This window comes from Aptenodytes patagonicus, chromosome 7 (assembly GCF_965638725.1).
Source record: "Aptenodytes patagonicus chromosome 7, bAptPat1.pri.cur, whole genome shotgun sequence".
Classification (NCBI taxonomy): domain Eukaryota; kingdom Metazoa; phylum Chordata; class Aves; order Sphenisciformes; family Spheniscidae; genus Aptenodytes; species Aptenodytes patagonicus.
The window spans coordinates 44,475,496-44,501,580 of record NC_134955.1 but is presented as its reverse complement, the minus strand read 5'-3'; the positions used below and the strand labels follow the sequence as shown (position 1 = coordinate 44,501,580).

The 26,085-nt window shown below is 42.8% G+C and overlaps 1 protein-coding gene across 9 annotated transcripts in view; it reads left to right on the top strand.

The window, feature by feature from the left end:
• Positions 1 to 8,439: 8,439 nt before the first annotated feature.
• RALGAPA1 (Ral GTPase activating protein catalytic subunit alpha 1) overlaps positions 8,440 to 26,085 on the top strand; it is a 138,915-nt gene continuing 121,269 nt past the window's right edge. For 5 of the 9 annotated variants that reach the window (XM_076345047.1, XM_076345046.1, XM_076345045.1 and 2 more), the window contains exons 1-3: positions 8,440 to 8,751; positions 21,239 to 21,349; positions 21,879 to 21,928. In XM_076345047.1, coding sequence (XP_076201162.1) covers positions 8,646 to 8,751; positions 21,239 to 21,349; positions 21,879 to 21,928 — 267 coding nt within the window. In that variant the 5' untranslated portion in view covers positions 8,440 to 8,645. The remainder of the gene's footprint in view (positions 8,752 to 21,238; positions 21,350 to 21,878; positions 21,929 to 26,085) is intronic. The other 4 variants (XM_076345053.1, XM_076345052.1, XM_076345050.1 and 1 more) reach the window with 3 other exon arrangements.

Below are 26,085 nucleotides of genomic sequence, written 5' to 3'. Positions count from 1 at the left end.
CAGGTGGCCCGGGCAGGGGAGTGGGCCTGCGGGGCCGGGGGCTCGACCGTTGCCGTTCCCTGCCGGAGCAGCGGAGGGAGGACGTGGGGCCTCACGTCTGCCCGCGCCGCCTGCCTGGCAACCCTGCACCCACGCTGCTGCCCAGGAGCTTTGCATCCTGGCAAGGTGTCACTTGGCGGCTCGCTGCCTCCCTCGCGCCTTCCCCCTCGGGCTCCAGAGGACAGAAGTCCCTGTGAATAGCGACCTCCCCTCCAGAACCTGTTTCTTCCCCAGTTTCACATTCTGTGATATGCTTTAAATTAAATCAGACTTAACTTGGTCCCCTAAAGCTGACAGCAATCACTGAGAGCGGCCATGAGGAGGGACTAAACAGGTATGCTGCAATTTGTGCAGGGTTGGGATAGGCTTTTTGACTGAGTATCAGTACTTTTCTGTTCGTTCACCAATTGCCGTTACTTGTGCTATGTAAGATGTACTGAATACAAGTGATGGTTACTGGAGCAAGCTGTCCCAACTGTCCCCTTGCTATGAGGGACTGATTAGCTTCACTTCAGGACGTATGCATGCACAGGGAAGTCTGGCAGGGATCCTCAAGAGTCAGGAAATACACAGTTGGTGGTGGCCCGCAGGTAAGCGCAGGCAGTACCTTTGGGGCGAAGGTGAGCTCGCTTGTACAGCACAGACTCACTTGTGAAGCCTGGGCCAGGTGAAGGAGCAGTAGAGAAGCACTGTGTGTCTCAGTCCTGTGATGTGCTGCTCCAGTGAAGTCCAGGTGGTATTTCCTGGCAGTAGCAGTTCTTCATACTTGAGAGATCCAGATTTAGTCACTCACTGCAGTCTGGAAGGATGTTACGCGGGTTATATTGCGAGGCAGATAATAACTTCTGAGCTTCTCCATGGACTTCTACCTCCATGGCAATAGCTGCCCACCTTGCCCACAATAACCATCGCTGTACGTTAGTCACTTCTTTTCTCCCACGTCTCTGTATATCCAAAGGAACTAATTTCCCTGTATCTCCACCAAGAAGAGCGTATGTAGGTGTGCCACCTCTTCCCCAAGAACACAAAAGGGAGAAATATTAGACAAAATTAACCACCTCCCATCCTTCGCTCTGCAAACTCCATCCCTTCTGTTTCTGTTGTCTCTGGCTTTGTAGCCAACCGAGGACCCAGCGGAACCCGGCATGCTTTCTCCACGCCCATCGCAATTTCTGTCATTTTAAGTATATGATAGGAAGCACCTACGATTTCTAACAGAACTGCAGCGCCCACAGGAGTGAGTCCTTTCCTAGATCCGCAGTAGCGGGCAGCTGTAGCTGCCGAAGGCACGTTTCTTTCTCCCGCCGCCACTTCCCCCGAGCGCCCTATCGCGCCCCTCCCCGGGGTCTCCCAGCCGCGCCCGGCGGTGCCGGGGGAAGGGGAAGGCGGGCTGCCGGCGGAGGCGGCCGCGCATGCTCCGCGCTGGCGGGCGGGCGCGGGGCCGTGCGCGCCGCCGCCAGGGGGCGCCCGGGCCGCCCCGAGCAGCGGGGGCGCCGGGAGGCCGGCGGGGGCGGCCGGGGCTCCTGCGCAGGGGAGCCGGGCTGGAGCTTTTCCAATGTCTCTGGTTATTTAATAGAGCAACAGCAACTGACCACGTCCTCAGGTTTTTGCCTCTTTAGAAACAGCTTGCGGGACCTCAAAATCTGGCCGAGTGCTGGTTCATACAGTTTTAAAAACTTAGAGAGGCGGTTACCAAGGAACTGTTTTTTAAGCTGGTATTCCTTTCGGCTAACGTGGCAAAAGTGTTAGTAGTGATGTCTGATGCTCAAATGGCTGAAAGGAGTTAGGAGAAGGCCTGAAACAAGAGCTGGAGATGTCCCCAAAGAAAACCAGTGAATTTCACAAACTGGGTCTGAAATTTTTCTTAAGAAATCTGTAGGGATTTGACAAAAACAAGCCAGAAATAAAAAATGTCTAACAATCCCAAATTCAAGTGTTGCATTTTGGACTAGCGAGACAAAAAGACTAGAAATCAAATGTTCTGGACTAGAAAAAACTACTGGAAACAGTTGCAGGGAAAGGAATGGCAGGAAATAAGGAAACCTTTGGCCTGATTGTAATTTCCTATCCAAACAGTTGGAACTGGGTCTAAGAGAGCTAAAAATAAGCCCCAGAAGGAAATCAAGTTCCCATGTCATGGTGGAAATCAGCAACCAGGATGGGGAATTGAGCCAGAATTTTTTTTTAGTCATACATGATTTTACATGCTGCTTCTATTCTGTTTGTAGCCAGGAGAGGGGGGGATTACCCAGCTAAACCAATACGAACACCTACTGTCTTGAGGAGAAAAAACAAAGGTACTGGTTGAAGTTTACCTGACTGTCCAAACAGAGTGCTAGGAAAGCTAAGAGAAAAGGGTATTTCCGGGAGCTATATATGGTGGCACAGTGCTAGTGGCAGCTTACAATTTGTTCCCAGAAATATAAAGTTAATTAATCAGATCACCCATAAGCCCTTAATATATAAAGTGGCAACACCTATCTTAATCAGCTGTCTAGGGCCAGATGTGTGCTAGAAGGCAGGGGGAAAGAAGAAAATCTGGCTGGCTTACTAGAGGACTTGCAAAGATTTGTGTCTTACTATGTGTACATACCAGCTAGGAATCCAGTCAGCTACCAGAGGACCAGTCTGTAGATTGACCATTTTATAAAGACAAGTGGAAGAAAGCATTAGGTGCCTCCAAAGCTATGATTTTTTTTTCTGGATCATGATTTACACCCTTCATCAGAGTAAAATAGCCGTTAAGAAGAAGGTGATTGTCATCATCCTTAACAGCTCGGCTCTGCATTTAATGGGGAAGTGGGGATTAACAGCTGGTATGTGGTATTTTTGAACAATTAGAAAGAGACATAGGGACGGTTGGCAACAATGTAAAATTCAAAACTGGCAATTCTGTTGAAAGCTGGTACTGAAAAAAGTTTGGATGCAATAACAATCATTATAAATAAAATGCTGGCCAGCACAGACCTTGGCAGATGGTGAAATCTCCTTTCCCAGTTTGGGAAAGAGAGAGATGACTGAAGATGGGAACTCACACATGAAGAAGAAAAGCTTGGAAATGCAGGCATCAGCTTCCTAGGACTTAATCTGGGCACTTAAGCCAATAATCTGAATCTGGCTATTGAATCACATCTGTGTAACACATAGAAAAGTGGAACGTGGCACAAGCATGGTGGCTACTAGACCAGACATCTTCAGAAAAAGCTAGGAAGCACAGCTGTAATTTTACACCTAATTTGTTGAATGGGGACAGTGAGTCGAAACATGTATCACGCTAGAATCTGAAAAGCAGTTACTAGCTTTCTGATTATCAACCTGATTGCCAGCTTTTGTTGTAGTGAGTAACTGCATAGTAACTGAATATTTCTGACAAGAAGAAGATTGTAAAGAGAGAAGCCAAAAATATATAATGTGAGTCAGTAGGATACAGGTATAGATGAAACCTTCAAGGAGAAGCAGGGATGAAAGAGCTTTTACTGTGTTTGATCCAATATAGTGCACTACATCTTAATGAGTTTGAACTATCTTCTCATTAGGAGTTTCTCCCAGTTCGAAGATGTAGTTTGTGTTGGACTGGTCATCACAAGTTTGATTGGGGGGAGCGAGGTCCTTCAAAGGGGACAGGACATCAACATATTAGCCAGGTCTATCAGTATGTGTTATTAATGATGAAAGAAGAATCATGAGAGAAATTTATCTGGAAGATACATGTGAGGTTTTAGTCAGTTCTTGGGCCTCACCTGCAGTACGGGTTAAAAAAGAAGTGGTAACACTGGGGTGTTTGTGAACTCTGGCAAACCAAATTATGTCACTTGAAATAATTTTTATGCAGTATCACAAAGAAATGATACAGTGGATGCTCTATCAAATTAAATCTGATTCGTCACCCTCTATTTCAAAGTGCAGTATTAGGAGGTGGGTCACAAGGAGAAAAGACTGTTTTCCCTGCAGGACAAGGTCAGCAGCAAGTTAAAGTAGCAGTCATGGTGTGCAAGCTACTAGCTATGTTTGAAGGCTATCGGATCATGTTCCTCCCTCAGCTCATATATTATCTAGGCAAGATACTTCTGGTATATGCTGCAAATAGTTTAAAGTAAGCTTAAAACTACTAATCAAAATAAACTCAAAGAGATATGACTTATTTCTAAAAGACCCTGCTTACTCCTGCAGGTGAGATAAGGGGAGAGATCAGGGGCAAAATATTTCCTTTGATAAAAAGGAAATAATCTGTGCAAAACTGGCTCTCTCCTAGAGGCTGGCAGACATGCAGAGCTTCTGCAGGGCTTTTCTGTTCTGGAAGTTCTTTTATGGGTTTGTCAATATTGCAAAACTATTTCATAAGTTGGCGAAGAAAAAGAAAACATCTCAGTGGTTGAGAGTATTTGAGCACTTTCGGTTAAAAAAAAAGTTGTTGTAACTGCCACTGTATCAGTGTATTCACATTTCAAAACCTCTTTCATATCAGATATGGGTGCTAGTGCTTACATTGGAACTCAAACATTGTGAGTTGGAGGTGACTTTACACGGCAAAAGTCTAAATTCTCTGGCACCGCTGGACAGGAATTTGAAATGGTTACATCGGTTGAAAATAACTTTCACATGTATGAAAGTTTCTCATCATGATAGGCCATATATCCCTTCTGTTCTCTGAGCATGGCTGACAGTCCTAGTGTGTTAAGAAAACGAAGTTTAGGTAATGATTGTTGGGTTGGTTTTGGTTTGGGTTTTTTTTCACTTGCACTCTCCCTGCTACTTTAGAAGCCGTTGTCTCATTTAGATCTAATTTTACATGAGACCACAAGTGTTAAAGATACTAGTTTCTGCGTGTTTTGTGAAATAGTATCTGGAACAAAGAACCCCTATTAATGTCGCACAGGGGGAAACACGTAACTTAGCTTTTACTCTTCCAAGGGACAGCAGTCAGCTTGCCATATAGTATATGTATACACGTAGTTAGGACTTAACTGCAGTCAGGCCTCTTGCCCATCTCAAATAGGTAGGGGAGGGCTAAGCAGAGGAAGGTTTATGGTTGTGGAAGGAGGTGACTCATGGCATTCAGAGCCTAGAGTACGAATTCAGAGGAAATCTGGCTTCATTAATTCTGTAGCTCATGGAAAAATTTATTCAAGCTTGGGATCTTTGGTGGTTGGAAACACTGCAGTGTTCTGACTTTGTACCAGATACTCATGCAGAGGTATTAATGCTGATACACTGCTTAACAAAAAAAAAAAGCTATAAAGCAAGAATTGGTTGCTCAGGAGAGTGAGTATAAGCTCATGAAGAGCTCTTTCCCTTAATTACAGAAGCATATAGATTCCAGATTTCATCTGTGAGATAGGGGGTTGTGCAAATGAAATGGTAATTTGTGCTTTTTTTGCACAGGAACAGGATTTTGTCGAAGGAACAGCTACCTGTTCCATTATTCTCATATTAGAAATATCTTACAGGATCCTGATATTTGACTGTGTAGGTCAAAGTGGCCAACATCTCCAGTATCAATATGTTACACTAGAGTACTAAACTGTACAGAACCCTGGTTTTGACTATTCAAACCTTAAATATCTAGGTTTGGGGGTCTTTTTCTCAAATTAAATAGTTGCCAGTTAAGTTAACTAAAAATTTGTTACTCAGGATGGTTCCCAAACAGGAATACTGTAGCACAGGCAAAGCCATACACCCAGAGGATTACAACACACCATCCTAACACCCAGGGTGCAATTTAGAGAAGTGTCTTTCTCAAAAGCAAGACAACCCCCATAAGAAGGAAATTGTGGAGGGTAGTATAGAAAAGTAGAAATAGGAATACTTACAGAAAAGCCTCAAAGGGCTCAGCTGTTGAGCTAAATATGAAGAGGTGAGCAGCAGTGGAATGCGTTTTTAAAATTCTTTTAAATTTATTGTTCTCTCTTGAAGGACCATGTGGGCAAACAGCTCTTCAGTGGAATATAAGCATGCACCTCTGAGGGGTCAGGTTTAAGACTCATGCTAGCTAACTGAAAGAAGGGAAATACTTAGTGAAATTCTGAGTAATTTTAACTCACTTTTAATCATGTGCCTTAATGTGGTGTAAATATTAGTAAAGCAGGGGTTCCAGAAACTTGGATTTCTAGGGGTAGATGCAAGAATCCAAAACATAATCTATCCCTTTGAAATGTGAACTGTTGAACCAGGCTAGAACTGAAGGGTTTGTGTTCTCTTTGACATAGCAAAAAATACTCGTATGATTTTTTTAAGTACTTGGCAACAGCTAAATTCTCTGGAAATTATAAATCCTAGATGAACTGTCAGAAGTTAATTGATGGTATGAGTGTGACCCAATTGCCCGCACTACTTTGAGTTAAGTTCTGCAGCACTTAACTTGTCTACGCTACTCCTTTAAAAGTTCAGTTAAACTTACTTATGGGGGTCCCCTCATGGCTGGACAAAAATATTTGAAAAGTTCTTTCTTTAAAGTGGAAATGCAAAGAACGGGTACAGCAATAGCCGCCTGGAATGCAGCTGAACCTAACCCCTCCCTAACTAATCCTGCTATTTTCTAACCTTGTCCTCCATGCATAATCAAAGGTGTCAAAGTCACATGCTTCAAAGTCAAGCCTTTGCAAGATCACGGCTTTCGCTGTGTATGGAACATGCCCTTCCTGCCTGGCATGCTCTGCACGAGGAGGTTCCCCGTAGAAGCCATTATTATCTTGGTTAACACCACTCCCTCCTTTCATTTAATATTTTGGTGATGTCTTACTCTGTTTATTACTTTTAAGCTCTGTCTTGAGTTAAAGACCTAAAAATTATCAGAAAAGCAAGCAAATTCTCCAAAGAAAATACATTTTTTAAAGATTGTCAAAATAAAAAAATGTGCTTAGAATTCATGAAATTTAGAAAACAAAGCAGAAAAATCAATGTATCATCATCAAATCTTACAGAGATAAAATGTAATGGGTTATGGTAAAATAAATTATTGTAATACTAGCTATTACCTAACATTGCTAATCTTCAGAACTCATTTACAGAGACGATAGAATATGAGATGCTCTGGGGCAGACCACATAGGTAGGCGGATGACAGTGACTCCCTCACTGATGCTCTGCTGACTAAATCCCACTGCCCTAATGCTTGTAACATTAACTGTTACTGGTCGTGCATTTAAATACTCCGGTTATTTATGTAGCAGGCATGTAAATGTTGACAACTCTTACCGTTTTATAACATGTCTCAAATAGTTAAATATTGCCCATACTAACAACTCCAGCTGTTGTCATCAGACTCAGCTGAGGGAACTGGATTTCCTCAATGCAAAACCGACCACCAGGGACTATTTAAAAATGTCCAAGCAAAGAGACACTGGAAATCATGAGTCTTAAATGATACAACAGCAGATGTCTCTTGAAAAGTCCAAGAATTCTCTGTTTCATAAATTCCATGATTGCAAACCAATGTCAGGCTTTTAGGAGAAACTTTGGGCTTTTTCAATATTACTAATTCAGCCCTCGGCAGCGGAGTTACCACCGCACCTCATACATATCCCTGGCTGTTGTTGTGGGCCTCTCTGGTGAGGTTGTGTCTGGGACTGGGAGAAATGTGGTCTCTCGAGCCTGTTTCTGGCTTTGCTGCAGGAGCACCGTGGGCACGACCGTCCTGTGGAGTGCAGCGCAGAAGAAATGATGCCCCAGACCGTCGCGCTGGACCCAGCCATGTCTGATGGTTCAGTCTCGATGCCAGCGCTGCAGCCAGAAGTGTAGGCAGCGAAACCGGGGAGAAGCTGCTCTGGGCAGGAGCTCGGGCTGAGGAGTTGCAGCACTTTGAGAAGCGGTGTGGAAAGGGGAACTGCGAGACACATCGTTGCCCATTGCACAACTGAGGCTTGAGTGAAGGTTTGGAGTCACTGCCTGGGTGAATACGGTCCCCCCCTGGATTTTATTTCCTGTTTCCCCAACCTCGCTATACTTCAGTGTCCCTGTATAGCCAGAGGTAGCTGTATAATGGGATAACTCTGTATTTTACTTATAAATAGCTGAAGTTTTATAAATAGTTTCCTGCACCAGTTGCTGTTGCCGAGCTGCGCAGAGGATCCTGCAGCGAGCCCCTAACTGTCCTGCTCCGGCGCCTGCTCTCCATCCTCTGGCAAGGTGACGCGTGAAAGCCCCGGGCACACGCAGCTCCCCACCGGGGCGCTGCCTCTCCCAGGCTTGAGAGGGGGCGGGCGGCCGCCCCCGACCGGGCGGGAGGAAGGGAGGAACCCCGTCCGTCCGCCCGCCCGCCCGCCGCGCCTCGGAGGTGCGCTGGGGAGCGGCGGCCGTGACGTCACGGCGCGGTTGCCATAGGGACGCCTGGGGTCGCACCTGACGGCTGTCGTGAAGCCGCGGGAGGAGAAGAAGGAAGGGGGAGTCTAGGCCCGGCCCGGCCCCCCCGCCCCGGGCCCGCGGGGAGTTGGCTCCGCGCCGCGCCCCTCCACCCGCGTCGGAGTCGGAGGCAGGAGGAGGGGGAGGAGGAGGCGGCGGCGGCGCTGCTGCTGCCGCCGGCGGCTATGTAGGGGCCCCGGTGCGGGTGGATCCGGAGGCCGCTGTCCGCCTCTGGAGCGCGGCGCCGGGGCCGGGCCCGGGCCCGGCGGGATGTTCTCCAAGAAGCCGCACGGGGACGTGCGGAAATCCACGCAGAAGGTGCTGGACACCCGCAAGGACCCGCTCACCCGCCTCAAGCACCTGCGCGTCCTCATCGGTGAGGCGGCCGGGAGGGAGGGAGTGGATCAGCGGGGGGCCACGGCCCGGGGTCCGTGGGGCCGCCGGCCCCGAGTCCCGGCGTAGGAAGGACCGAGAACTTAGAGGGACCGGCTGGGCGCCGGGGCGGGAGACGGGCTCGGGGCTCTGCTCCGGCGAGAGACCCCACCCGGCCCAGCCTCGCCTCGGCACGGCGGGCGGAGGGAGGGCCCCGCGCCCGGCATCGCGGGGCCGGCGGCGGCGAGGCTTCAGCTGTGTGCCCGGGGCCGCTGGACCCGGCGGGCGCAGCGGGGGATGCTTCGCTCCCCGCTGTTGTACTGAAGCACGTACGTTTCCACCGCGTTTGGAGGTAGAATTCATTTGGCAACTGTGGATGGAGGCGAAAAGCTGGTGTGCTCCCCCCGTGAAATATTCTCTAGAGCTACATAAATGCTGCTAAGTCGGTACGCTTGAATAGAAATGCCCGGTGAGTGCGAGTGGTGCCTGTGACTCCTTAATCCATTTCCCCTAAATGCTTACAGTAACAACTTATGTTCGTGTATGTTTTCGGGGTAAGAGCTACAATAATAAGTGCTCACCGGAGTAAATGTAGATGACCATTCATACAGCTAGTCCGAAAGCGCTTTTGGCTTGCCAGTCGGTCAAGGAGGGAACATAAGCACTTAAGTACTGCCGCAGTTCCATGTGAACAGCTGTTTAACCTGACCAGTGAATTAGAAATTGTGATTATATGGAATAATTGCCTAATGAAAAAACAGGGGAAAAAAAACAGAATTAACCATTCCAAAATATCTGTTAGTTGCATGTGTTTGTAAAAATCTAAGTCATTGTCATCAAGCTATCCTTGAAAAAAGCAGCTTGCTCCGGAGTGTCTTTTGGGCCCTTCAGTTCTGTAAATGCATGTGTTGCTTCTGACAGTTTATCAACACGTGAGCAGGGCTGGGTCAAGGGCAACTGCATGCTGTATTTAGCACAGAGTACTGAATGGATTATTTTGGGTTCTGCCCACAGTCTGGGGGTATTTAAGTACCTTGTCCTTGGCCTCCAAAGCTGGATTCTTTCCTTTCAAAGAAAAACGGTTATTGCTCCCTTTTTTCTTTTGTGTTGGTGTTTGAAGGAACAGGTGTTCCCGTATGGCAGCATCTGCTGCTGCATGACTTATTTTCTGCAACATAATAATTATTTAGACTTTTGAAATGGAGAATAGTTGGGTAACTAGCTATCCAAGACACTTCAGTAGTTAGATGCATCCTCTTGCCTCACTCAGAATGTTACCGCTCTTCTTAACTAGCTGTACTGAGCCAGTTGTGGCTTGCTTTATGTTGATTTATATTTATTTTTGGCTACTTCATCAGTTGAAACTTAAGAGGAAAGAGCATTATAAAGAAACTAAGTACCTCTCTGAATTTAGGTTTCCTGGCTAAAGTATGTTGAATATTTCTAGTTTTGCTTTAGTCTGCAAAACAGTCTGTGTGATTTTGATCTGATCTGTTCTAGATTTGATATTTCTGTTGCTTGTCTTTTATTTACAAGATTTTCCTTCAGCTTTGTTAATACTTGGATGCATTCTGTAAGATGCAAGCCATGAGCTCTGTGTCAAGTAGACGTTCTTATCTAATCTAAGGTTTCTGCTTACTGGCTGTAGGACAGACTCAATCTGCTGGGGCATGTTTTCATGTGATGGCCATTCCCCTTTTTTCCCCGCACATGCGTGTATCTCAGCCATTGAAGCACAGCTCCCACATAACCTTTCTCCAAGTTTGGAAGAATACAGTGTGTGACTGCATAAGTAGGGAAAGGTGTAACAGTACTCTTCAGCTTGTCTGTCTTGGATGCATCTACAAGATTTTGTCATTATGCGGATATTCTTAGATGCATAAGGTACAAAAACAAGGTCATTTTTTGGGGCAGGGGGAGTAGGATATTTCTCTGTGTATTCCTACTGTAGTGCGAGAGAAGTATATAGCAGATTATTTGAAGTCTGTCTTCTGCTGTGATCACCTCCTTGCCTTATTCCTTAAATTTCTCTGCTACCTAAACTGGCTTTCAAAGCACAAGCTCTATGCCCTTTCTTCTCCAACTTTTTCTTTGACTAGTCTGCACGACCAGGACCAGGTTAAAAAAATAATGTGCCCACATAAGATAGACAGCTATCTGAGGTGGCTTTGCGTTCAGGTGCCATCCTGCAGCTTGAGCAGTGTAGTGCTGCATTTTCCCATTTATCTTTTTTCTTCAGTGACCACTCCCCCAGCATAATAATTGGCATGTTTCCATGTGCTCAGGGGAGCCAAGCTAGCTATTGCCAACAGACTATCTGAGGGGAGAAGGGAGGAAATGTCAGTTCAGCTCTGTTCAGCATCTTTATGAATGAAAAATGATTTGTCTTGTTTATTGCTCTTAGCCCCTGTATATTGGAGATTAAAAGACTGTCAAGAAGAGAATTCTCTGCTGTTTCACATCCAGGAGAAGGAGACAATTTTCTCCTGTTCTTAAACTTAAAATCCTTTCAGTAGGCCTGCAAGGTGTATTGGACCAGAGTTAACTTTTTTTGCTGTACTTTTTAGTCTTTAGTTCAGCAACAATAGACTGAAGCATGGCCTTGGATTCATGGTTAAGACTTGAGGGGAGGAAAGGGAGTACTAGTTCGTTTTCCCTCTATTTTATTAAGGCATCCAAAGCAGCAGTTCTCCAGTAAGCTAAAATAATGGACTAGTCATGAAAAGAGGCAGAGTGCTTGTGAATTATAGACTGCTGGTTGGCTATTAGCCAAAGAGGAGAAATCTAAAAAATTTCATTATGGTAAAAGATTGACAGTTGGATCCTGCAAGGCAACGGTGCAAGTCAGGCATCATTTAAAAATATTTAAGATCGTATAATGTGGTTGTTAGTAAAGACCAGAAGAGACCAAACAATTTCAGAGAACCTAATATGAAGCCAAGTGAATGGATAACACAAAGGCAAGTGACATTTATTTCTAACAAATTAAAAGTAGCGTACATTAGATGGAATTATTTAAATGCCTTTTACAAGATAACTTAGAATGCAGTGAATTGTATTATTTCAGGAAAAAGTATCTTGTCATTGGTGACAACTCAGTTTAGTAAAAAATGCAAATTAGTCTGCATAAGGAATATAGAAAATTTTCTGTCTTCGTAAAGCAGTGGTGTACCATTACACCAAATATCATTGCAGCTTTAGTAGTCTTATTGCTATAGTCAGTGTATAGAAGATTTAGAGATGGGAATGACTCGGGTGAGAGTAAAACTTTAACGTGAAAAGACATTGAAAGCTTTGGAATCCCTTTCTGTGGGGGCAGGTAGTGAAAAATATGTAAACATATATGAAAAAGACTAGGAAATGAAGTCTATTAAGGCTTACCAATTTTGAAGTTACAGTAAAAGCTTTTTGGCTTGGGAAGCTCCTGAGTGCCAGACTAACTCAGTTGTAGGCATACTGGGCAAAATGCCCCCCCCCCCCCCCCCCCCCCCCCCCCTTTCCTGAAACTCTTTTGTAGATAACTGCTTTTTGACATTTCAGCCAGAGACAGGACACTGGAGCGGTTCTCTGCTCTGCTTCAGTATGGCCCTATTCAGCCTTTTTTGTGATTCAGGAACCAAGGAAAATTCGTGAAATTCAGGTGACTAATTCAGAATTGATTAAATTATTTGTAAAAGTAAATATAATACGTGACCAATTTATGCATGTCACAGGCATAAGGTTTTTTTTAATAGAGGTTAAAGCCTTTAGGAGACCTCCAAGTAGTAATAAATAGTATTATCGCTAAGAAATGCTAAGAAAAATCGGAAAGAGATTGAAGTCTCGTATCCTGGGACATAGCAGTCTGTGAGTGTAGGTAATCTGCTTTTCATTGTTTTCCTGCTGCAGTCTTTTTCTTGAAACAGCTGGAACTATCTGCTTTAACAGATTTGATTCTTTGAGGTGTATTAGTTTCTTCCCATAGGGAAGTGTTCATTCCCCCCCCCCTTTTTTTTTTCTCCTCCTTAGTTCTGAGAAGTACCTTTAAGTCTCATACAGTTCCCTAATGCTATCTTGGTCAGCATATGACTTTTTATCAAACTATTCTTCTGTCTTATTTCTATATGCTGGAAAGGCTATAACAGTTTTGTTTACTGTGAGTTACTGCGGTGGTTAGAGCGTATCAACCGTGAGCGGGAACATGTACTGGGATTCCCTTGCGGTCTGTACGGCAGTGGCTCAGCCTTGTCAGACACGAGGCCCTGCTATAAGGAAGGCTGCCAGCTGCAACTAGTGCAGGTGTGATCACTGAGACCTTTCTAGCAGATGGAAGTGAAGGTACATAGCGTACCTTGTGGAATTGGGTATTGCCTGCAGAACAAAGCCTGTGATTTTCCAGAAAAATATATATTTTTAGCAGTTCCCTGTGAATTAGCAGCTAATTGCAATTTTTAGGATCGTGAAGAGGAAATAACATGGAAATAATATTGCATTGTTCTTATAACTGGTGTTGCACTGTTTAAGCAGACTTCAACATCAAACTAAAATTCTATGGTTTTAAAATGGTGGTTCATAAATGTTTGTTCTAGTAATCCTTCAAGCATCAAATCATGCCTGATTTGTCCTTTTGTTAAAACAGTGCTTTGAGAACTCTGTAAATAATTAAGGCAGCTAGATATGTGACCCTTTCATAACGTCATACCTTAACAATATTGACTTCTTGTTTTGTTCTAGTTTTGATATCAAATATGTTGCTGCTACCTGTTGAATTTGCAGTTTCAGTCAGAATTTGTAAATATATGTATTTAAAAAAGAAAGCTTAAACCCTAAATATTTAATGATTTCTGCGTAATCTTACTATGTGCAAGTAAGTCAAATGAATATACTTGGTTTAAGATTTACTTTTAGGGCTGAACTCTTTAAGAGAAATTTTTTTTTTCTTCATTTTTTTGTAGAGTAGGAGTTACAGGCCTATAATTCTGTTAATCCAGAGCAAAGGAAAAAGGAATATGTTGTTTCTCATAAATTATTTTATTTGCATGTGATATCTTAAAAATACACTGCTTGTCTCTCTGGAATCATGGAGAGAATGCTTGTAAAATGTAATCCTGAGAGAACAGAGTATTTGAAGTGTGGGGTCATTTTTTATTATTTTGTTTTGTTATTCTCGGTGGTTGATTAGTGCTCGACATCTCACGTGAGCGATCTCTGAAAGGGAAAAGTCAAGCTATACTGGACAGAATGAAACGGGCTGCATTGGACATCTATTCTGATAGATTGTTTAATATTAAACAATATACTTAAATTAAAATCCCTTTAGACAAATGCAGTCTCTGTTTAAGAAATCTATTTGACTGGCAGTCAGCCCTAATGCTTGAGCTGGATGGCATTCATTGGTGTTGCACATCATCAACATCACTCATTATAATATCACTTATATACTATAATAAATGAAAAATGTTTTATGGTCATTAAAGTGAGAGGCAAGTGAGAAGCTACAGCAAAACTAGTTGCCTGGAGTTTTCTTTGGAGATAACTGTTCCAGAAGTTTCTGTGGATGTGCAAAGCTGTATTATTTTTGGCAAGAGCTGTAGATTTTTTTTTTTTCTTTCTTTACTGGTCATTTTAACTCCAGAGGACGTCACTGCTGTAATTCATGGATTTGGCTGTGGGTTAACTGCAGTTTAAGAAATTAGACTTGATGTTCTGTCAGTCTTGACTTAACTCTGAATCCATTCTGTTCTGTTTTGGCCAGGAGAAAAGGGGGAAGAATGGCTTTGCTTTAGGATTTTGGCTAACGTTACGCTGAACTGGCAGAGAGCAGCAGTGGCCGGCGCTGCTGGCTTGCAAGGGTAAGGGCTGGAGTCGGATCAAAGCCCCAGACTAGACAACGGGGCGGCTCTGACCGCTTGGATGCGAAGGAAAGGGCTGTGTGCGTTTAGCTTGTGGCAGTTCGGAGTGAAAATAACTACGTTACTACGGAAGTGTTTGAAGTTGCTTAAATAAAAGCTTAAGTTCTGGAACATGCGTGAGTTGTTATGGAAGCATTTCTTAAAAGTTTACTAGCGTAACTCTTCTGGAGTCTGCAAGCAACCTGAACGAATTAGCTTGGAGAGCTCTCAGCTGCTTCTGCTCATTCGTATAGAGCAGTGGTGTTGAACTTTGTAACAGTTTGTATGTAGATGATGTTCATTGGTGCTGTTAACCTGCTTATTCATTCGTGATTTTTTTTTTTCCCCCCTCGTATGTTTGTATCTAAAAGATGGTGGTGATTAGGAGTTCAGACTTGTCTGATGCAAAATAGAAGTCCATTAAAAGATTTCTTGAAGTGTGTTCCTTTTTCAGTACCAAAAACCTCAAGAATATTTTCTTTGACAAAATTACCTTTTTAAAAAAATTGAATTGTTTTTGTTAAATAGCTGTTAGTGATCTGAAACAGCAAGGGCTAACGCAAAGCCCTTGTTTAATAGATTTGCATTTGTAGCTCACTATTTGAAACGTTGTGGTTTGTTATCAGGTCTCTTTCACTTTGACAGTCTGTTAACTATGCCAGAGCCACCAGTTAGTTCCGGAGGTCTTCCACCTAACCTTTCTAAATTACATGCTTTTCTATTCGAGAGACTGTCCGTGTGTAACTGAACCTCTGTATTGTTTTGCTGTAAAGGAGCCGTTAAATTTTTCAGCTTGGAGAATTAAGAATGAATAAGTTCTGTGGCCATTTTGCTTGTATGTTAACTGAAGTTGAGGACGCTTAGAAACCTCTTGCTTTCTAATGGCACCAGTTTGTTACGAGAATCGATACCGAACACTTCAGTCTATATGGGGCCTCTGCTTTACAGAAATAGAGCTAGAAGTCTGGCTGTCTTCCAGGTCATTGTTTGCTGCAGTTGTCACTGGTATTTTATTTTTGGGTAAGGATGAGAGAAAGTGACTTAAAAGCCAGTAAGTCTGGGGATGAGACAGGATAATGTTTTCATTATACTATGTGCTGTAACAATTTTATGTATAAACATACTATTAAATTCTGAAATGCTTAAAATCAAATGTGAAATTAACCACAACTTGATCTGTAGTGATGTAGACTATTCTGTTAAATGCTATGGTAAATTTCTGCAGTGCTTTGTGTGAACTGGTGAATGTTAATGTTCTCTTCAGAAAAGTTAATATATATCCAAGATCTGTGTGTGGGTTTTTGTTTTTAAGTTCAGTATTTTGATTGTTTACCCTTAAAGTTCTGTCCTGTGCAAAAAGTACAAGTTTACCTGCTTTATAGTATTTTAATTTCGTACAGCAGGCAATCATCTAAATATATAGGTGCATTTCCCTTGCTAACTCAACTCATTTATAAATATGTAACAGATGTTGTGGATTAGTTTATAATAATTTATAGAGTAATATGTAGAAAACAAAATAAACAGGGAAGGCAAATTGTGTATAATATAAGTTAAAGCCCACTGGGATCCTCTTCCTACAGGGGATTGGGGTGTTGTACGTGTAAACTTGTAAGATTCGCAGAATCTGGCTCAGGTGATCTCTTACAAGTTTAAATATCCAGTAAAAATCTGTGTTGCTTTTTCTGGTTCATGTTTTACATCTGACAAAATCATTTTTTAAGTTCTCTGAGGTGGTACTCTTGTGTTGTAATTCTAAGTATGATATGCTATTCAAATAGTATTCTCCTTCTAATGTGTAATATTAAAGGATTGTATTTTTGTTTAAATACTTTTTTGGATGCAAATTATTCCTGGTGAAAAAGAGATGTGCTGATAATTGAACCATAATAAAAGCATTGGAGCAAATGGATTTACTCTCAGGCAGAGTTCTGTGGCAGAACAAATTTTCTGCAAGAAAATTTTGGCCTAGAATCTTCCCTTTCTAAAATGATCACTGTGGGCACTTAAATTTTTAATATCTTACTGGGATAATTGAAAAGAATGTAACCTTTCAGAAAGTTTTGAACAGTTAACCTTCAAAAGAGTTGGCCATTTGAAAATACATGAAAATAAGTTCCTAAGAAAAGAGTTGGCCACTTGAAAATATCGGAAAGTAAGTTCCTAAAAGTACAGTCACATGTAAGCACAGAAGTTGGTAGGAGAGGTGGAGCGTTTTTTGTTTTGGTGTTTTTTTTTTTTTTTTTTCTTTAGTCCTTCTTTGCTACAGCTCCAGTCTATAAGGTGGGGAACAGTAGAATTTCCAAATTTCAGTGGGTTTAATGGAAATATGAATTCTAGTTAATCTGGTAAACTACAACTAGTTTAGATAACTAGTCTTCCATTTTTAGTTTGGTTCTCTGTTTCATGCGTCAAAATAGAACAGAAATCCGTAAGCTGAATAAAACTTCTAAAACTTAAACCAAAAAAGGTAACTTACCTTCTTAATGCTGACCCTAGAAAAAACTAAAGCTACTTTTAAGAAAGTTTTATGGGAGGAAGAAGAGGACAGAGAAGCTGTATGGTGTCTCTTTGTGCTTAAATGTAACTTTCTCCTTAAAAAAAAACAAAAAGCACCGCTGAACACACAGAGTTAATGCAGAGATCAGATTTGTACCAATTTTAAAGTTACAGAAAATTATTAAGGAAAAATCAGCAAAGATCCATGTTTCTTGCTCTTGTGATGCATGAAGAGAACTGCATTTTCTTGACAAACAGCTTCCATAAATGATGCTGGAAATCTGGATTTTAGTGTACTAGAACTATGCTTTGTACCGTAGAAGCTTTAGTTTTTATATTGTTGGAATACAGTAATGTCCCATTTTTCCCTCTCCCATTCTGAGAAACTTCTCTAACTATTTTATATGGTGCCAGATCCATTTCTGAGTCCTTCCCTCCTCTCAGTCTGGGCAGAAGTACCAAGAACACAAGGAGTACATTAGTTTGTGTTAGTTACATGAATCTGTGGTAGGAGAATAGAAAGTTCTTTTGTTTAAAAATAAATAAATAAATGAACTGTAAATTAGGGAGGAAAGCCTGTTTCTGTGTAATCCCACTTCATGTAAAAACAAGGCTATGTCTCTTTTCTTAAGATGGCAGAAAAGTAGCCAAAGCAGACAAGCAACTTCCTGCAAATTCCCAGTTCAAGGCTGTGTAAAAAGGACATACATATGCTCCTTGTAGAGGAAATTATTTTTACCTCTGTATGCAGCATTCAGGATACTTTGGGAGAGCATAGAGGAGAGACAATGACCTAGTGTTGGAGAAAATGGTTTAAGATGAGAGAATTGAAGAGCTGTATCTTTAGTTGATCACAATGATAAAGGTGAACTGAATGTTTTAGAGACACTTTCATTAGGAAAAAAAAATCAGATCCTTAATTAATGAAGAAAGCTATAACAGCAGCGTGTAGCTGGAAGTTTTAAAGTGATCAAGGAGAGCAATACTATCTCCATGCATGTATTAGTCATGTGGATTGTGTTCAGTATAGAGGTAGCTGTGAAATGGAATGATGTATGCAGGTGGACAGACTAGATGATTTCCAGATCAAAGTCTTCTAAGGGTCTACATTATTATCTCCATGCTGTATCTGCTTCCCTCCCACCCCCTTCTTGCCATAATTCTTGGTCAGGGTATGCATGATGAGTTCCAAACTTCTTGACCAATGCAAGGTTCCAAATTTCTGGACCAGCAGCTTACTGAATCATTATAGGCGTCCTTCGATGATGAGCAGACGCTCTTTTTTGCTCTAGGTGGCAAACCTATCAGATGCACAAGTGTGTTTTTCCTTCTAAGGGAGGGAAGCTATTTTTCAGCACTAACAGAAATAGTTTGTGGGTTTTTAAAAAAGTATTATTTTTAGGTAATGCCAGGACAAAATTCCCATTAAATAAAATGTTATATTTTTATTTTCTTCCATCTGAAGCGATATAATTTATTGCAAGAATTCAGTTGTTGTTAACTGTTTGGTTTGAATTCCAAAATCTTGCTTTTGATTATGCTACTAAGTGTCATCTTAGGAAGAAATCAGAGTGAAATGCACTTCCTAGAAAAGTTGCAAAGTCAAGGAATTTTTTACTTTCATCCTACTCTTCCACGCTATAGATATATTGTGAAGGTATGCTTTTAGTGTTAACTCGGTGTTAATAATACAGGTCTACCAATGCTCCTCTGAGTCTTTTCTGAAGTGATTGGCACCCCATTGTTCTTAAATAAACAAATACAAAATAAATAAATAAAAAGACCATCCCCGGAAATTCTCCCCCAAACAGAACTCTGGAAAGGCAGAACGCCTTCCCAGAGTGCCAGTTGTATGTATGCAAGTGTCACGCAGTAATTATGTGGTAAAATGAGAATCACTGTTCAGCTGGTTATGTGGGCAAGCCTTTAGTTTGCCTCGTGAAGAATCTAGGAATAGCGCCTCCAAAAATTATGAACTGTTGTGTTAAGATTGAGTCTTTAAAGAATAAGTTTGGTTTGGTTTTTTTATTTGCCTGTTTCAAAGTTGACCCATGTCTGGGGAAAGAATGAGGGCCTATTTCAGGAAACAAAACATTTAATGTGCCTGCAAAAATGCAACATTCCTGTGTGTTGACTGGCAGAGACCCTGTTTAACTGCTTCCGATCTCTTAAGTATTTGGAACTGGTGTTTTCCACTCATTCACGTCAAGTGAACCATTCCACTGCTTTCTATGTGTAATTCCCATACAGCAGTTAAATGTATGGGCTTAAAGATTTCCTTCTGCCACCCTCCTTTCTCCTGAAAGTCTCAATCATTGCTTTCTTTGTCCTTTTAATCCTCCTGTCTTAAAACCTTTTGATGTGCCTCTTGCTATATTTTCTTGTCCATAGTCTAGAACTCGCTTAGCGTTCTGCCCCATGAGTGGAAGTGGATATAATGGTTGTGCCTATGGTCTTGTGTACTTGTCCTGACTGCCTGAAAATCGTAGTCTAGTTTGTTTAAAGTGGAATTGTTTTCTGTTGTCCTTACTTTAATATTTCAGGCTCTAAACTCTAGCAGTTCAGCTGCTGATCTGTAAGTGGTGTAGCAGTTTCTGCAAAACTGGAGGTTTGGTAATCCTGTAGGTGGTCAGGCACACGCTTGCCGCTCTGCACCACTGTTTATTGCTAGCTAAGCTGCCTTGCTTCAAGAGTTGATCTTAGCTGTTAACACAGCACTGTCTTCTCCAAGAGCACTCTGGCTCCACTGCGCTGATTATGCAAGACACTGGCAGAATGCTGTGATACTGCAAAAATTGAACATGTATTGGAAACTTTTATAGCAAGACTTGTGATAAAATTGAGTTGACAGTCCTCTAGAGCTATGTAATAAAATAGAATTGAAAATATGCCATGCTTTTGGCCATCCTTTCAATTGATTGTTTCTGTGCTTTATACTGTACCAGCTGTATATCTAGTTATGTGAGATGATAAAGATTGATGTCATTCTAAAAAGGGTTAAAAAACTATAATTCAATAAAGAATTAGAAGGGGACTTATATATCTGCAGTGAAAGATGATGCCTCAGTGTGTAGAGCTGGTGAAGGGTAGAAAGGTTTTGCTTGCTTCATCTTTCATGTTTTGAGTTGGTTGGGGGTTTTTTTTTGTTTCACATCAATATTCTGAAAGGGGAGAGTTTTGCCTTTTAAAATACTGTCTCCCTGTTCCTCTGTGCTTCCATACTATTGTTCTGTCCAGCTGGTTTCTCTACTCTTAAGTAGTTAAATAACAGGACAGGGAGTGTCTTTTGGTTCAGTGTGTGCTAAGGCCTGAAAGAATTGATCAAAACGATAACTTAAAATTAATCTAGATAAATCATCATGTATTTCTTTAACTGAGGATTTGCACAAAACCATCTAGGGGGTTGTGGGAAGAGAGTCGGGAAACCTTCCTGGGGTACACAAGAAAGCACATCCCTCTACACTCACAATGATGTTTCCACCTCAGGGTATCCCTGAGGTCCCAGCTTCTGATCTCCTGAGACCACACAATCAAAGGAGTATGGGGCACTGGGCCAGACTGGAAAGGAAAGTGCATGTTGGAGCTTGGAGGAAGTAAGGAGGCAGCAGTGGAAATCCAGTGCTGCTATTTGCTTCCTCCCAACCTGTTTCTCTACAGAGCAGAGGTAGTCCTCACTTGTCATCCTTCTCCCACTTTCTTAAGTAAGCTTAGTTGTGTCTAGTAATTACAGTTGGGGACAGTGATGGTCTTTCTGTTGTAGAGTTTGGGCAGCGTCGTTAGCTTTATTTCTATTAAATTAACAATTAAAACAACATTCATCTGTACAGTGCTAGTCCTGATGGAATTCTGGTTCATGAATGGGGTTTGCAGGCATTACTGCCATGCAAACAATGAGCGTGCGAGACGACACTGCTTCCTGTTTTAAAATTCACTAGGCACTTATGGCATGCCGTATTGAATTTCATTTGCTTCAGTTTAAAAGAATGAAAACTTCAAGAACTTCTTTACCAATATTAATTTTTCTTTTAAATATCTTCAGTTCTTACTACTGGATAATGGTATGCAGTGGTTGACTTTGAATATTCGAAAGAAATAAAAACAGTGTTCTGTTCTATTTTTCAGAGAATGCAGAATCAATTGATCTCAAACAGTTTTTCGACCTACATTTCTCACATATATATTATGTGTTCTTTGAAAACTTTGTGACTATTGAAGTAGGTCTTAAACAAAAAGGTAAGTGTTTCAAAGAGAACACTTTTTGTCTTGATGCTTGTGGTTTTGTTATAAAATAAAGCAGGGTGTTATAAATAAAACTGTGTGTCTGTGGTCACAAATGGCAACATTAGCTGTGCAGAAATATGTGTAAGCACTAACTTTGCAAATAAAGGCAGAGCAATTAGAGGTGCATGCAGTGGAGGTGGGCAAGGAGAGTTTATTCTCTGACTGGTTTTGCCTTTTTGCAAAGTGAGGATTCTTAAGGTGTTACACTTTTTGTGTTCTGCAGAATTATTCTATGTGTTGTTTAACAAGATATTGTGTAACTTAATCTCTACCAGCTGTTGATGCCATAATAGAAAATTATACAAACTGTAACTGTTACAAACCATAAATATGAAATATACTTTATTTGCAGAAGGAATGCAAAATTATGGTTGTAGAAATGCATGTTTTTGTTTTACACATCTAAGGATCTTTGTCAGTGTTCTTCACATTTTGTTTTGATAATAAAAGTGCATCTTTATTTATTTTTAATTGCATCTAGGTCACAAGTCTCAGAGAGAAGAATTAGATTCTATTCTTTTTATTTTTGAGGTAAGATAACTTGAATATTCCTGTATGAGTTTTCTGCTTTGAATTAAGTCCTGTTAAATAATAACAGTACAGCTATTCTACAGTTGGCTGGAAATGCGCTTTACATTTAACAGCATTCCTTTTTCCTTTTGCTTAGAGTTGAATATGTGTGCTTTGTGTGAGAAGAAAAAGAATTTGACTTGCAGTTTTGCAGGAAGATGTCTTAACTGGAAAAAGATGTTTTCTGCCTCTGCAGATAGTTCATTACTTTTTGGTGGTGGTGTTCCCCCCACACACACTTCCAATGTATTATACACTTTGAAATTCGTATAAATGTGATCTCTGATTAGTTGTGATCTTTTTGACCTTTCGATTGCATGTTATCTCTGATTTTTCTCATAATAGATTACTACTGCAGAATTAGTTTTTATAGATCCCTTGTATTTTCTAAAAGATTTAATATTTGAAAATAGCATTTCACAATATCCTTACCAAAAGCATATCTTGACTTAATTAAGATGAACTAGAAACTAATTTAATGAAATTGGAACATTTCTGGGCAGAGACTATAGTTTAGAAATAGCTTAGAACGTCAAGTTTTTGTCTTTTCTTTTTGATGGCAGCTTCTAACTATAGAACAAGTATTGTGTTTTTTAAAAATATGTGAAATTGAAAGCTGATGAATGCTCATCACATGGTTGAACACAAATTCAAGATTGATTTATTTATTTAGTAAGGTACGTTGGTGCTTAAAGCTGTAGGGTTAGCTGTTACAAGGAGAGTGAATCTGAAAAGAGCTGGTTCCTTTGTTCACTAGTTCCTATGTAAAGGAGTATTAGGTGACCTGTGCTTTGGAAACAGTTGCACAGGCTGCTGGAGGGCCATGGCCAGGAACTCATTTGGGAAATCAGGTTATTTATAGAATCATAGAATAGTTTGGGTTGGAAGGGACCTCTAAAGGTCATCTAGTCCACCCCCCCTGCCATGGAGCAGGGACATCTTCAACTAGATCAGGTTGCTCAGAGCCCCGTCCAACCTCACCTTGAATGTTTCCAGGGATGGGGCATCCACCACCTCTCTGGGCAACCTGTGCCAGGGTTTCACCACCCTCAGCATAAAAAATTTCTTCCTTCTATCTAGTCTAAATCTACCCCCCTTTAGTTTAAAGCCATTCCCCCTTGTCCTGTCGCAACAGGCCCTGCTAAAAAGTTTGCTGCCATCTGTCTTATAAGCCCCCTTGAAGTACTGATAGGCTGCAAGAAGGTCTCCCCAAAGCCTTCTCTTCTCTAGGCTGAACACCCCCAACTCTCTCAGCCTTTCTTCATAGGAGAGGTGTTCCATCCCCCTGATCGTTTTTGTGGCCCTCTTCTGGACCCGCTCCAACAGGTCCGTGTCTTTCTTATGCTGAGGGCTCCAGAGCTGGACACAGTACTCCAGGTGGGGCCTCACCAGAGCAGAGTAGAGGGGCAGAATCACCTCCCTTGACCTGTTGGCCGTGCTTCTTTTGATGCAGCCCAGGATACGACTGGCCTTCTGGGCTGTGAGCACACATTGCTGGCTCATGTCCAGCTTTTCATCCACCAGTACCCCCAAGTCCTTCTCCCCAGGGGCTGCTCTCAATCCCTTCATCCCCCAGCCTGTATTGATACCGGGGGTTGCCCTGACCCAGGTGCAGGACCTTGCACTTGGCCTTGTTAAACCTCATGAGGTTCACACGGGCCCACTTCTCGAGCTTGTCCAGGTCCCTCTGGATGGCATCCCGTCCCTCTGGCATGTCGACCACACCACTCAGCTTGGTGTCATCTGCAAACTTGCTGAGGGTGCACTCGATCCCACTGTCTATGTCATTGATGAAGATATTAAACAGTACCGGTCCCAATATGGACCCCTGCAGGACGCCACTCATCACCAACCTCCATCTGGACATTGAGCCGTTGACCACTACCCTCTGGATGTGACCATCTAACCAATTCCTCATCCATCGGACAGTCCACCCATCAAATCCATACCTCTCCAGTTTAGAGAGAAGGATGTTGTGGGGGACCGTGTCAAAGGCCTTACAGAGGTCCAGATAGACGACATCTGTAGCCCTTCCCGTGTCCACTGATGTAGTCACTCCATCACAGAAGGCCACTAGGTTAGTCAGGCAGGACTTGCCCTTGGTGAAGCCGTGCTGGCTGTCTCGAATCACCTCCTTGTCCTCCATGTGCCTTAGCATAGCTTCCAGGAGGATCTGTTCCATGATCTTCCCAGGCACAGAGGTGAGACTGACTGGCCTGTAGTTCCCTGGATCTTCCTTTTTTTCCTTTTTAAAAATGGGGGTTATGTTTCCCTTTTTCCAGTTAGTGGGAACTTCTGCCACGACTTCTCAAATACGATGGATAGTGGCTTAGCCACTTCATCCACCAGTTCCTTCAGGGCCCACGGATGGATCTCATCGGGTCCCATGGACTTGTGCCCCTTCAGGTGCCTTAGATGGTCTTGAACCTCATGTTTTCCCACAGTGGGCGGCTCTTCATTCTCCCAGTCCCCGCCTTTGCCTTCTGCGGCTTGGGCAGTGAGGCTCGAGCACTTGCCGGTGAAGATTGAGGCAAAAAAGTCACTGAGTACCTCTGCCTTCTCCGTATCCCAGGTAACCAGGTCTCCCGTTTCGTTCCGGAGAGGGCCCACATTCTCCCTCATCTTCCTTTTATCCCTGACGTACCTATAGAATCTTTTCTTGTTGCCCTTGATGTCCCTGGCCAGATTTAATTCTATCAGAGCTTTAGCTCTCCAAATCTGATCCCTGGTGGCTCGGACAATTTCTCTGTATTCCTCCCAGGCTACCTATCCTTGCTTCCACCCTCTGTAGGCTTCCTTTTTGTGTTTGAGTTTCTCCAGGAGCTCCTTGTTCATCCATGCAGGCCTCCTGGCGTTTTTGCCAGACTTCCTCTTTGTTGGGATGCATCGCTCCTGAGCTTGAAGGAGGTGATCCTTGAATATTGCCCAGCTTTCTTGGGCCCCTCTTCCCTCCAGGGCTTTGTCCCATGGCACTCTACCAAGCAGATCCCTGAAGAGGCCCAAGTCTGCTCTCCTGAAGTCTAGGGTAGTGAGCTTGCTGTGCGCCCTCCCTGGTGCCCTAAGGATCTTGAACTCCACAATTTCGTGGTCACTGCAGCCCAGCCTGCCCTTGAGCTTCACATTCCCCACCAGCCCCTCCTTGTTGGTGAGAACAAGGTCCAGCATAGCACCTCTCCTCGTTGGCTCCTCTACCACTTGGAGAAGGAAGTTATCATTGACGCATTCCAGGAACCTCCCGGATTGCTTATGCCCTGCCATGTTGTCCCTCCAACAGATGTCAGGGTGGTTGAAGTCCCCCATGAGGACCAGGGCTTGTGAGCGTGAGGCTGCTCCTATCTGTCTATAGAGAGCCTCATCCACTCGGTCTTCCTGGTCGGGTGGCCTGTAGCAGACCCCCACCATAATGTCACCTGTCTCTGCCTTCCCTTTAACCCTGATGCATAAGCTCTTTTTTGGCTCCTCATCCATCCCCAGGTGGAGCTCCATGCACTCCAGCTGGTCATTGACATAGAGGGTGACACCCCCTCCTTGTCTCCCCTGCATGTCCTTCCTAAAGAGCCTGTATCTCTCCATCCCAACACTCCAGTCATAGGAGCCATCCCACCATGTCTCCATGATGCCAGTAAGGTCATAGTCCTGCAGGCGTGCACACATCTTAACTCCTCTTGTTTATTCCCCATGCTACGTGCGTTTGCACAGAGGCATTTAAGTTGGGCCCCCGATGAAGGTGTCTTACCGGCTGGAGTTCCTTTGTGCTGCTCTTCAGGTGCTCTCCTGCTGACCTGTGTTCCTTCTCCAGGCTCTGGGCATCTATTGCTGGCCCTGGCATCAAACTGGTAGGAGTGTGATGGATTGAGGTTCCCCTCCCCTGGCATCTCTAGTTTAAAGCCCTCTTCACCATTTACAAGTTGCTAATGCCTCTAGCTTAAACGTTGAAGTGCTGCATAATAGATTTTTCACTGCCTCTGTCACTGACTTTGCTCTGTTTCTTGCCATCTGAAGATGATCATCTTCCAATCTAGCTGGACAGGTGTTAGACCATTATTGCCTCAGGTCTTTTCTTCATTGTTTTGCTGTAGCTTGTCACCCCTCTCTTGAGAAGGCTGAAGCAAATGTTT